This window comes from Primulina eburnea, chromosome 10 (assembly GCF_022965805.1).
Source record: "Primulina eburnea isolate SZY01 chromosome 10, ASM2296580v1, whole genome shotgun sequence".
Taxonomy (NCBI): domain Eukaryota; kingdom Viridiplantae; phylum Streptophyta; class Magnoliopsida; order Lamiales; family Gesneriaceae; genus Primulina; species Primulina eburnea.
The window spans coordinates 36,635,794-36,650,020 of NC_133110.1; the positions used below are offsets into that span (position 1 = coordinate 36,635,794).

General features: G+C 41.4%; 1 protein-coding gene across 1 annotated transcript; it reads right to left on the reverse strand.

Moving 5' to 3' along the window:
• Window positions 1-11,546: 11,546 nt before the first annotated feature.
• LOC140803424 (shikimate O-hydroxycinnamoyltransferase-like) lies at window positions 11,547-13,080 on the reverse strand. The gene is made up of 2 exons (XM_073159302.1): window positions 12,588-13,080; window positions 11,547-12,516 (listed from the first exon to the last, which is right to left on the reverse strand). The coding sequence occupies exons 1-2, from the start codon at window positions 12,999-13,001 to the stop codon at window positions 11,629-11,631; spliced, it is 1,302 nt and encodes a 433-aa protein (XP_073015403.1). The 5' UTR covers window positions 13,002-13,080; the 3' UTR covers window positions 11,547-11,628.
• Window positions 13,081-14,227: the final 1,147 nt, after the last annotated feature.

Below are 14,227 nucleotides of genomic sequence, written 5' to 3' on the forward strand. Positions count from 1 at the left end.
CCACTTTTGATATTTATACAGATCACAAAAGTCTGAAGTATTTATTTACTCAAAAAAAGCTGAACATGAGGCAAAGAAGATGGATTGAATTTTTGTAAGATTATGATTGTTCCATTGTTTATCAATCAGGTAAAGCTAATGTAGTGGCTGATACTTTAAGTAGAAAGATTAGCATGGCTTGTTTGGAAATGAAAGAAGTAAGAGAATGGGTACACATCCATTCTCGTGAGCACTTGGCCGGATTGAGAATTGAACCTGAATTTCATACCAGAATTAAGCAAAAGTAAGAATTAGACCAAGAAGTTTCAAACTCCGTACTGATACCAATTTCGTCACTAATTCACAAGGAATACTATGCTATCATGACCGTATTTGTGTGCCTAGATCAATGAAAAAGGAAATAATGAAAAAAATCACATCAGTCTCGGATCAGCATTCATCCAGAAGGATCTAAGATGTACTAAGAGATTAAAAAACACTCCTGGTGGAAAGGAATGAAACGAGATATTGCAAATTTCATTTCACAATGCCTATATTTCCAAATGATAAAGACTGAACATCAAAGACCAGCATGTCTTTTGCAACCACTTCCTATGCCAGAATGGAAATGGGATCAAATAACTATGGACTTTGTAACCGGATTACCCCAGCTCCCAGGATGTTTTAATAGCATATGGGTAATCGTTGATCGCTTGACCAAGTCAGCACATTTCATACCCATAAGTCACAAATATGGGGTGGAAAAACTGGCTGAACTCTATCAGAAAGAAATTATCAGGTTACATGGTATCCCCACTACCATAGTATCTGATAGAGACCCGAAGTTTACGTCAAGATTATGGAAAAAACTTCAGGAATGCCTTGGTACCAAATTAAATTTTAGCACAGTAGCACATCCGCAAACCGATTGTCAGTCTGAATGAACCATTCAAATATTGGAAGACATGCTTCGTGCATGTGTGCTGGATTTTGGGGCAAACTGGAGAAAACATTTGCCTCTAGTTGAATTTTCATACAACAATTGTTATCAATCCTCAATAAAAATGGCGCCATATGAAGCATTATATGGAAGAAAATGTCGCTCTCCTCTTAACTGGGATATGGATGAATGGAGAGGAACAAAGAATGGACAAGAACGAGCAATCAGGCCTGACATTATACAAGAAGCTATCGACAAAATACAAATTATCAGGCAACAAATACAAACAGCTCAAAGTCGACAGAAGAGTTATGCAGATAAGAGGCGGAAAGATTTGAAATTTGAAGTCGGAGATTACGTATTACTAAAAGTATCACCAAGAAAAGGAATCAAGCATACTGGAAAGAAAGAAAAGTTGCATCCTCGATTTGTAGGACCTTTTGAAGTAATAGAACGAATAGCCATTGTGGCGTATCGTCTATCTCTACCTGAAAATATATCTGGTATACATAACGTATTCCACATATCACAATTAAGAAAATGCAAAGTAGACTCGGCCCAATTAGTTGACCACCAACAGATAGATCTGGAAAAAAATCTAACATATGAAGAAAAACCTGTGAAGATTTTGGACCAAAGAATAAAAGAACTTCGTGGTCGACCAATTCAGTTGATAAAATTACTATAGAAAAACCACAACATTGAAGAAACAACGTGGGAAACAGAGAAAGATATGATATGTCAATATCCTCATTTATTCCAATAACTCTTAAATCTGGGGACCAGATTTTTAAAAGGAGGGGATATGGTGACACCCTAAAAACAAAGGTGCATAAATGCATTTTTATTAGTATAAATTTTACTATTTTCACTTTTAAAATTTTATCACATTATTTTTCGGTACAAATTTTATTTGTCCAAAGTATCTAAAAATACATTAAAATACATCACAATACACTTAAAAATTCATCAAGCATTATGAGGTTCCCATTCCAAAATCAAATACCCAAAATATAATAAAATATAATAATTAAACTCAACATATATGTTAAGTAATTAATTACAATAATTATTAAATTCAATATAAGATAATTAGATACACGAATATAATAATATTAAGTTTGGATAAACATAACATTTTTTTCATTTATTAAATAAGTAAATAAATAAGTAAATAAATAAAAATAAAAATAAAAATAATAAGAAATGGATAAACATGGATTCTCGGCTATATATATATAGCTGAATCCTTTTCCCTTTCATTTCCCAAACCATCCCGAGAACAGAGAGAGAAAGCGAAAGAAGAAAGAAGAAGAGAAGGAAAAAAGAGAAGAAAAATAGAAGAAAAATCTATACCCATTTCGAAAAAAATCCAATAAATCACCAACTATTTACATCATATCATAAAGCAATATAGCACTGGAGGTGACGCAAAAGGATCGCTCAAAAACCAGAAAATCAAACAAAGATAGTCCGCAAAACGGCAACGGTATCCCGTATTCAAGATATGTACTTTTCGCTCATTTTTCTTATAGCTACACACAAAACTAGAGGTCGGCTTGAACATAAAAGTTGTACCTCTTGTTGCATAGATGAGGTACATACCGTCCGTCGTCCCAAAATATTGTTGGAACTAACATTTTCGGAATACCGGAGTACCTTAGTTAACCATACGACGATATTTAATTATGGTATTGATCGGGTTGGAATTTGAAAATACTTTCAACGTAAGAATTCAAGATCATAAAAAGTTACATATGCTGGAGAAAAACCGGCCGCGCGTGGCCGTCGAAAGGCCACTCACGCGCTGGAACCGTCGGCGTGTGTACTGCACGCGCCGTCGTATCGACGGTTTTCCGGCGGCCGAAATTTTCTGGTGATATTTCCGACTTTTTGGCCAACTTTTTCGTAATATTTGGAGATACCTTCTAATTAATATGAATTTTGCAAACTTAAGTAAAATCAACCGGGTTAAATTTTGAACAAAAAATAATCTGGAAATGATCAGCTAGTTACTTAAAAACTCTAACATATAAATATAATTCATAATATATTTCTAGGACTTGCTCCAGCAACTCGGATTATTAATCAAGCCTAAACTGTAAGTTATCAGGTGATGAAATTACTATTCATTCTTCTATTAAATCCTTTGGCATTTGGCCTGATAATTTCAATAACATTTATTTAATGTTCAAATATCATCCGCAGTTCATTTCAATTAATGATATATTTTCTTGCATATTTATGAATGGATTGATATACCATTAATGAATGGAGTCATGGACAGCGGATTTCGGTCCGGAAATTGAGTCCACTGGACAACGTGGCTTCGGCCCGGAAAATGAGTCCAACGAACTACGGGTCAAAAGTTCTGGGTATATGGTTCATTTGAACAACGCGCACCGAATATTTCGGTCCGGAGAATGGTTCACTCGGCTCGTAAAAATGCTCAATTAGAGCCACCAATGTTAATTTATGATATTTTCATTTATCTATTATTTTATTGCATAACATTCATAACATCCAGATTGTTATGGTGATTACTTCATACATAATTACGATGAAGCGCTATTTTAACTTATTTAAAAGCTATATACTAATTTAAACTCACTAAGTCCTCAAAGACTTAACCATCTGTTTCTTTTCGTCTATTATAATTTCCAGACACAGGAACCCCAGAATCGGAACATGAGCATAATAACTGAAGCTGAAATTAGAGAATTTGAAAGTTGGAATGATCTGTTTATTAATAAATGTTAAACTCCCGCTGTAAAATAATTATACATATTTGAAATAAGAATGTAAATATTTGTAGATAATCTTTAAATGATAGTAGAAAATATTTAATTTCTATCTACAATGTTTTTTTAATAATAATAAAGGTAAAAATAAAAATATCAGTTCAATAAAGAAATATTGTAGAAAATGTGGCACTTAGTAAGGGAATAATTATTAATTCCTAAACCGGGCGCCACAAACCATTCTCTATCCGAGCAGATAGAAGATCAGCAGTCCCGGGCAGAGAAGGCCGAGAATGCTTTGGCCCTGGCGGAGTACAATAAGAATTAGTGGCAAGCTTCCCTCCTTCAATCTCCTGAGTTTAAGAAGGCCATGGTAGATAAGGCCTATCCTCTTTTAAAGACCGGCTTCGACAAGTTCCGAGAACAATTTGAGGGAGTTGGGCTCTTAACCCAGGACAAGGAAAATTTTCTTGATTTTGGCCTGGCTATTGCATCCCTTCCCAAGGATGGAGAGGAGGAGAAGAAGGAGAACCAAGAAGACCAGCCAGGGTCCGATCATATTAATATAGACTAGGGTTGTATTTTTTTCCTTTATTTATGTAATTTCTCAGCCTCCGGGCTTTTATTATTGAAAAAAATCCTTTCCTTTAATAGTGTCTCGATTAATCTTCAAAAACCGAACAATAACTCTTGCCTTTTCAAAAAATATTCTAAGTGTTGAGAACTGACCGGGACTTCTTAATAGACAACCGAGATAATGACACTTGTTCTCATAATGAATGCATGTTCCAAGTGTAGATCCTGCAAGTTAAGAATAATTAGGGCGTGTTAACCTTTGGGCCGAGGAGCTTGTCTCGGGACTTGTGAATGGTCGAGGTATGGTTCCCCGAGCCAGGGTGTATTGCCATGGGCTCTTAGAACCAAGGTGCGGATCCTTGGGCCGAGAAACATGTCCTGGGACTTGTGAATGGTCGAGGTGTGGTTTCTCGAGCCAGGGTGTAGTGTCCTGGGCTTTTAGAGCCAAGGTGCGGAGCTCTGGGCCAGGGAACATGTTCCCCGAGCCATGGTGTAGTACCCTGGGCTTTTAGAACCAAGGTGCGGATCCTTGGGCCGGAGAACATGTCCCGAGACTTGTGAATGGTCGAGGTGTGGTTCTCCGAGCCAAGGTGTAGTGCCATGGGCTTTTAGAACCAAGGTGCAGAGCCTTGGGCCGGGGAACATGTCCTGGGACTTGTAAATGGTCGAGGTGTGGTTCCCCGAGCCAGGGTGTAGTGCCCTGGGCTTTTAGAACCAAGGTGCGGAGCCTTGAGCCAAGGAACATGTCCCGGGACTTGTGAATGGTCGAGATGTGGTTCCTCGAGCCAGGGTGTACTACCCTGGGCTTTTAGAACCAAGGTGCGGAGCCTTGGGCCGGAGAACATGTCCCGAGACTTGTGAATGGTCGAGGTGTGGTTCTCCGAGTCAGGGTGTAGTGCCTGGGCTTTTAGAACCAAGGTGCGGAGCCTTGGGCCGGGGAACATGTCCCGGGGCTTGTGAATGGTCGAGGTGTGGTTCTCCGAGCTAGGGTGTAGTGACCTGGGCTTTTATACTGGTTCTTCCCGAGTTTAAGATACAAGAAATAATACAACACTTCTCTTGAGAAAAAATAGATCTTTTATTAAATCTTCAACCAAACAATTACATCTGTTAAGCATAATACTTCTTTAAATTGAATACATTCCAAGGCCTTTTTAGAGAATTTCCTTGAGCATCTTCTAAATAAAAGGATCCCGAGCTGACTCTCCGAGTGATTTGTAAGTTCCTTCCCACCGGGCTTCCAGCTTCCTAACATCCCCTGCATGGTTGACTTTCTTCATGACTAGATCCCCCACTTGGAAGTCTCGGATTCGGACCTTTTTGTCATATGACTTCATAACCCTGCTCATGTATGCTTCCATTCGAATGAATGCCCGGTCTCTCTTTTCTTCTATCAAGTCCAATTCCATGGCCCGGCTCTGGTCATTGTCATCCGGGTAAGATTCTACCCGAGAAGAAGTTTGCCCGATCTCTACTGGTAGGACTGCTTCAAAACCATATACTAAGTTGAAAGGAGTTTCTTGAGTAGGTGCCCGGGGAGTAGTTTTGTAAGCCTAGAGAACACTGGGCAATTCTTCCACCCAATCTTTTCTTTTGCTTTGTAGTCTCGTCTTCAGTGCTTGTATAATAATTCTATTGACAACTTTTGTTTGACCATTAGCTTGAGGATATGCAACAGAGGTAAAAGATTGAGTTATCTTCATTTCCCGGCACCATGACGTAATTCTTTTGCCCCGAAATTGTCTCCCATTATCTGAGATTAGTCTTCTGGGTACTCCAAACCGACACACTATGTTCTTACACAGAAATTTCAATACTTCCTGCTCAATGATTTTTGCCAAAGGCTCAGCTTCTACCCACTTGGAAAAGTAATCCACAGCTACTAACAAGAATTTTTTTTGAGCCCGATCAATTGGGAAAGGACCCACAATATCCATGTCCCATTAATCAAAGAAGCAAGATGCCCAGATAGGCTTCATGAGAGTGGTCGGGTTGTGTTTAAAATTTACATGATGTTGACAGCCCTCGCAAGTTTGGACCACCCGAGCAAATGCTTGACTTAAGGTTGGCCACCAGAAATCGGCAAGCATTGTTTTTCGAGTCAGAGACATTCCTCCGAGGTGCTCGGCACAACATCATTCATGAATTTCTCGGAGGATATAATCTACCTCTTTCTCAGATAAGCATTTCAAAAGAGGTCCCTAGAACGATCTCATGTACAAAATATTATTTAAGATAACAAACCTGGGAGCTTGTCTCTTAATCTTTTGAGCTCGGGCTCTGTCCTCGGGTAGTTCATTATTTACGATGAACTTGATCAGAAGTGTCATCCAGGAGTCACCAGGTACTGGTAATATTTCTTCCTCAGTTGAAAAGATCAATCAGGAAACATGCAAGACCTCCCGAGTGCTACCTTCCAAAAAAGAAGCAGTCATTTTTGTCAGAGTATCTGCCTCGCCATTCTCCTCCCGTGGGATTTGTTCAATACCCCAATCCGCAAAAACTTCTGCTCGAGCTTTGATGAGCTGTAAATACTTTAGCATCCTGTCATCCTTAGCTTCATACACTCCCTTTATCTGTTGAGTAATGAGTTGCGAGTCAGAATACAGAATAATCCGGGAAGCTGTGACTTCCCGGGAAGCTTGGATACCAGCCAGAACAGCTTCATACTCGGCCTCGTTGTTGGTTACCCGAGAGTCAATCCTTAATGTCAGTCTAATCTTTTCTCCTAGGAGAGATATTATCACAACCCCTACTCCACACCCAGCAAAGCTAGATGAATTTTTAAGTCCCGGAAGGCCTGTTCACATTTTTCATCCCATCCAAATTGCTGGGTCTTCCTCAAGACTTCAAAGAAATGATAACTCCTGTGTGCTGACCGAGAAATAAATCGAGAGAGGGAAGCAATCCTCCCGGTCAGCTTCTGTACTTCTTTGACAGATAGGGGAGATGGCATGCACAACACATATTTGATTTTCTCCTGATTCACCTCGATCCCCCGATCTGTCATTATGAATCCCAAGAATTTTCCATTTTTTACGCCAAAAATACACTTGACAGGGTTAAGCTTGATTCCGTAATGTATGAGAGTGGCAAAGGTTTCCTCTAGATCAACAATAAAGCTCGCAACCTTCCGGGTCTTGCCCAGAATATCATTCACATAGACTTCCACATTCGCCCCAGCTGCTTCTCAATGACTTTGTTCATCAGATGCTGGTAATTAACCTCTGCATTCTTCAACCCGAAAGGCATTAATAACAAAATGTACCTCCCGAGGTGATGAAGCTGGCTTTGCCTTGATCACTCTTGGCCAGGGGGATTTGATGATACCCCTGGTATGCGTCCATGAAACACAGTAATTCGAAGCCCGAGGTGGAATCCACCAATTGATCAATACGGGGCAGAGGATAATGATCCTTGGGACAAGCTTTATTAAGATCGCGGAAGTCTACATACATGCGCCACTTCCCGGTAGATTTGGGCACCAATACCACATTCGAGAGCCAAGTAGGGAATTGAATTTCTCGAATGTGGACGGCCTTCAGGAGTTCTTTCATTTGTTCATCAATAACTTTGTCCTTTTCAGGACCAAAGTGTCTCTTCTTTTGCTTCATCGGGTGAGATCCCGGGATAATGTTCAATTGGTGCTCCGATATCAGGGGAGAGATCCCCGTCAACTCCTGTTGGGATCAGGAAAACACATGAATATTAGATTTCAAACAGTTAATCAAACTAACCCAGGTGGATACACTGAGGTCCCGAGCCACCCGGATTTGCTGGCCTGGTCCGACTTCTACCATCTCCTGCTCCTCCTCTGCTACAAAATGAACTTCCCCTTCCTCCACCACTCTTCCTCCCACTTCATTCATCCTTGCTCTCTTCCCTTCCTTCTTGGTTTTGCTCTGATCAGCTCGGACTGCCTCCACATAGCATTTTCGGGAAGAAGGTTGATCTCCCCGGACGTCTCCTACCCGGGCTCCCACATGAAACTTTATCTTTTGGTGGTAGGTAGACGCCACAGCCTTCAGTTCATTCAAATCCGGTCTCTCCAGAATGATATTAAACGATGATGGGGAGTCCACCACCGTGAATGAAGTCATCACCGTCTTTTTGAGATCCTGGGAGCCCAGGGTTAGTGGTAAGATAATCTCCCCTTCCGGGTAAACCATGTGGCTTGCGAAGCCAAAGAGGGCAATTTCCACAGCTTCCAAGTGATAGCCCTGCGAATCTATCTGCACAAAGGTATATTTAAAAATTACATTTACAGAGCAGCCCGAGTCAATAAAGACTCTCAGAATGTCATAATTTGCCACCGGGCTTGGATGACCAGGGCATCATTGTGGGGTAGATTCACCCCCTTTAGATCTTCCGGGCCAAAACTGATGACTACCTCGCTTCTCCTCGTCCCTTCTACCTCCATACATTCCCTTCTACTTCTCGATTTCCGAGCACGATTGGAGTCTCCATCAGTAGAGCTTCTTACTATCATTGTAATCAACCCAGCAACAGGGGATGAATTCTTTTTTCTCTCAGGCTTGGGCTCTCTTCTTCTCCCAGGCTCTCTCCTCGGACTACTCCTCATACCTCCTCCCTGGGCGCTGGACCATGGCTGCCGAGATGTCCAAGGTGGCAATCTCGACTCTCTGTTGTTGTGACTGGGTCCGAGGATGGAAGGTGGGGAATAATTTCCCTTCAATGTCTTTCAGTCTTCGGTGTTATGGTAACACACTTTGTGGAGATAACATAATCTTTACCACTCTGGCCGGGGAAATTGATGGTCTGGGGCCAAGTCTCTGCTGCATTCCTGTACTTCCCTCTCCCGGGAAATCTTCAGTGGCACGTGATGAGAAAAATACCCTGAATTACCCCTCTTCTGTCCCTTCTCCTCGGTCTTAGACATCCGGTCTCCTCTCTCCTTCTTAACAGCTTCCCTCTTCTGCTTCTGAGCCTCTTCCATGTTAATATACTTCTCTGCCCGAGACAACAAGTCCTCAAAATCCTCGGGCACCTTCTTAGTCAATGATTTGAAAAACTCACCCTCCCTCAGGCCCTGGGTGAATGCGTTAGTCTTTGTTTCAGTGGCACAAGTGGGAACGTCCAGAGCCACTCTGTTGAATCTTCTGATATAAGCCTTTAAACTCTCTTCTGGGCTCTGCTTGACCTCGAAAAGACTAAAAGCATTCTTTTTGTACTTTTTGCTACTGCTGAAATGTTGTGAGAACACCTTTTGAAAGTTTTTGAAGGAGTGTATTCTCATTGGGGCCAATCCCTCAAACCATCTCTGGGCTGAATCTACCAGCGTCGTTAGGAATACTTTACACTTTATTATATCAGTGTAACAGTGTAACATGGACATGTTTTCAAATCTGGCCAAGTGTTCCTCAGGGTCTGCATTGCCATCATAGTCCTTTATTTTGGCCGATTTAAAATTCCCCGGAAGAAGTTCCCGGACAATGGCCTCGGCAAATGGGCATCCCATGGCGACTACCCGGGAAGTGCCCTGACTCTCCAACTGCCCTTCCAGCACCTTAATCTTCTGTCTTAACTTCAACAACTCCTCCTCCACAGTGGGAGATTTGGACCCGGCGCTGGACTCCTCGTCCTCTCCTCTTACCTCTTCTTCCTCTCTCACCTCTTGCTCCTGCTCTCGCTCATGTCTGTTTTCTGGTGGTATAACATGCTGAGAAACTTCTTTCATTGCCATAGCTTGCTTTACGGAATCAGATACAATCTTCTTCAACCCTTCCGGGGTCATGGTGATGAGATTTGCCCCGGTAATATTATTAACATCAACTTGTCTTGAAGTCTGCCCTCCATCTTCCTGGGCCCGAGAATTATCTTGGTTGGTTCTTCTGGTACGAGCCATATCAACGTCTTGAACTCAAACTTCCCACAGATGGTGCCAATGAAGCGATCTCGCTGAAATGGATGAGCCGGGTAAGGAGCTTCAACGGATCAAATCAACAATTTATAGTGTTTGGGAATTTTGAGTGAAGATAATGGCTTGGATTTACACCTGCAAACAAGAGAGTAACTCGTGAATGGGGGTCGGAGGGGTGTCCGACGTGGCCACACCGATGTTTAAGTCAGCAGGTTTTTCAGGCGAACACAAGCAATATTTTAGAAAAAATATGTATAATACTTGGGAGTTAAAAGATTTCAGAATCATTAAATGAGAAGTATACCTACTATTTATAGTAGAAAATGAGGTAGGTACCTCAATTCCAGTGACACCTACTGAGTATGGCAAGTCGGTTGCCCATACTCTAGCTTCTGATGGCTTCTAGGACACTCCAAACCCAAGTTGTTCTGACAAATTAGACGACCTGTATCAATCATACTCGAGTGTGGTTCAATTCTCGAGGTAATCCGGGTAGTCGGTGACCCGGGTATTTGTATGAGGGCCCGGGCTATGATGACTGCCCGGGAAGAAAAGAAAGTGCCCGAGTGATTGTGCGAGAGACCGGTCTGTTCGGTGAATACTCAAGAAAAGATGCAGTGCTCGAGTTCTTGATGATGCTCGGGTCATTAATGACCCGGATCCTTATGGGGGTATCACATATCAAGAATAGATAGGGTGATTAGGGATCTCCTTGACGGATTCCCCGATGAGGAATGATCGGGCCAATATCATGACCATTGTGAACCACCTTGTACCTCACAACAGAAGAGATGCAAATCATGATAAAATCTACCTATTGATAACGGAAACCCATTTTCAGCATCATATTTATGAGAAACGACCGTCGACTTTTAAACCTCGAGTCTCGCGCTTCAAATAATGTCCAATTTCAAAAGCTATGATCACATTATCTAGTATACCTCTACCTGGAGTACTAATGCACTTTGAATAGGAGAGATTATGGAATTCAGCACGCTCTTCAATCTGTTCGCAAACTCTCTAGCCACAATTTTATAAATGACGATACATAAAGAGATGGGACGAAGATCAGATAAAGTTGCGGCCGTTTCTTCTTTGGAATGAGAACTATTGAAGTGTCGTTTATCCCATCAGGTAAAAACCCATGTTTAGAAAGCAAGGCAGGATGTAATAACATTAGGACCCGTAACGTCCCAGAATTTATGATAAAAAGTGGTGTTCATCCCAATTGTTAGACATATCTTCTATTTTGATCACCTATATAAAATTATTATTTTTTATTGTAAATATAGACAAAATTAATTCGACTGCCTTAGAATATGAATGTAATAAAATTTTATCTGGACTTGGAGATTGGAATATAAGTTATTCGTGCTTAGGAAGATTCAATCTTTAACCATATTAAAGATTCAGAACAAGTTATATGATATGGATTTCAACTGCTGTTCTTATTGACACGAAATGCAAATTAGTACAATAAGGAAAGTAGCAAGGCAGCAATGGAAACGGACTCAGATGTCATAGAGGAGCTTCTCAAAAACTTTCATATGCTCAGTTTGTAATGAGATGGCCACCGATAAGCTCCCGTCGTTTGTTGGACTAGGCAAGATGATGCTTAAACCTTCAAACTGGATCCCACCTGGTCCCATGAAGACCGGCCTGCCCCATCCGAAATCTGCATCGTGGACGGGAAGTCGAGACCAACTCGTGATCCCAAGATTCGGGCAGTTGAAAGTTCTTGGCCCGCGAGCGAGAGCCTTCAGATCAGGCTGTACTTCTAGATAATCAATAGCGGACCTCAGGTATTCGTCGTCCATCCGAGCTATCGCATCGTGAATTTTGCTTGCAGAATACGAGATGGGCTTCGTTTCAAGATCGCCAGATACAGCCATCGGAGTGGCTGAAAAGATAACGTTGCCAAAATAGCCTGGTGGGAGCGAGGGGCGGAGCCTGGATCGCCCATCCGTTGCAATGTGAAGCCTCGTTACCTGATCTCGACACAGCCCCCGAGCCTTACATGCAGATCGCCAAATGTGACCTGCCAGCATTTCATACGAGCTGTAAGTGACCGTGTTCCCTTCATCTTTCGACTTGGACTTGAGGGCGTTGAGCTGATCACGGGTTAGCTTTAATATAGAAACAGCTATCTCGGGAGACTTATCAGATTGGCTTGTGAGTTTCATGGATGGAGGGGGCTGATACTCGATGTGCTCGAATTGGGGTTGGGGCGGATCACGGGCACGGAGAAGGGTCCTGTCGAGGAAAGGTGGGATTGTGACATCGAGGCCACGAGCCATGTCCGACCAGGTGTTGATGAAATGGAGACCAGAAACTCCGTCCAACACATTATGCTGCATCCCAACGCCTAAGGAAACTCCACCACATTTGAAATATGTGACCTACTCAATTTTTGTCATTAGTTTCAGTTTACGCAGGCAGTTGTAAACTAAACATTAAACCAAGAAAGTACCTGCAGCACCGAAAGTGGGTAACTTGAGATCCCCGGTGTATAATCCACCGCCGGGATGAGGCGTTGGAGCTCCATTGTCGGAGCAAAGTCACCGAAATCATCCACCACTCCTTCGCTCTCCGCTTCCACGAAAAGCACTCCTTCGGCTTTACAGTCGATCTCTAGCCGGCCGTTTTCATCCTTCTTCAGTCTCCCCGCAAGGGGATAGAATGGCACCAGTGCGCGGCCCAGCGCCTCCTTAAGCACTGCGGGGTCGAAAAAGTCTTCCGCACCTGTGGGACGGTAAAAGTAGACGCTGGATAAATGGTAGCTGGCCGCTACCACATCAACATTGGCCATCCAAAGGCTGACGTTCGGCGTCGCCGCCGCCGGAGCAACAACCGTCGAATTCTTAACGTCGATTTTCATGGTCATAACTGATTTTCGGTCCCCAATGTCTTGACAGAATTTATGCAAATAAGAAACAGATGTAGCAGTGTTACTGGACCTGGTGTAGTATATATTATTTGGAAAAATGACGAGCATTAACTTATATTTATAAATGCTGGCCATACCCCGTACCCGATATGGGTGATACTCATCAATCTACTTTATTATTCAAAGATTTTTAAGTTTTTTTTATTATTTTTGAACTTATTATAAAAGATAAAATTATTATAAAATATTGCATACATACCAAATTTTATAATTCTCCTCCACTCCATGTCTCCATCTTTTCTTCTTGGGTAAAATTCCAGTCCATTTCTCGTTTCTTTCCATCAACTCTCTCTATCGTACATCCATCTTTTCAATGATTTCTGCTCTCTCTATCGTATTTCTATCTTTTCCATGTCATCTCTATTATTTAAAAGGTGGATCATCTCAACCATGTTTCATGCTAATGATTTATATCTTTTCCATGTCATCTCTATTATTTAAAAGGTGGATCATCTCAACTATGTTTCATGCTAATGATGTTGATAAGATCAATTAAAAGATAATCGTCTATGAATAATAATAATTCGACTTTTAAAATATGAACATTGATAAATTAAATCGAGTTCGATTTTCAAATCAAACAAAAGACACTCAAAAGTTTATATGTTGTTCAGGTTTTGAATCTCCTTCAAATTTAGTTAATTTTTTCATGTAGGATGTTCATACTTTGAATCTCATTCAAAAACTTGTTATTGATCTTCAAAATGTTGTATATATAGTTTTAAAGAGTTATATACATATTAGACACAAGAATATGAGCATTTGGAAAGTTTTTTTTACTGTTTCTAATATTGAAAAGGTTATTTCCGATTTTCTGGCCATTTTTCCCAAGCCTAATTGATTTTGAGGTGTGCTGCCAGTTGGGCTCGTCTTTTAGAGTGATGATTCAGTTGGGCTTGTCAGCTAGACTAAAACAAACTGATAATGTCTGCTGAAATCGTCTATGCAGAACTAATAGTTTTATTGTCATTTATTAGCATCGTAAACTCGGATTCAGACTTTGAATTGTGAAGATGATTAGTATATCACGTCTTAGCTTCGTAACACATACTGAATTGTTCCATCTAGATAACCGATCTGATCAGGCTGACCAAAATACTGCAACTGCTCATGACTAACCGATCCTTGTTGATCAGCCAAATTGATGAGCCTTGTTGCCATCA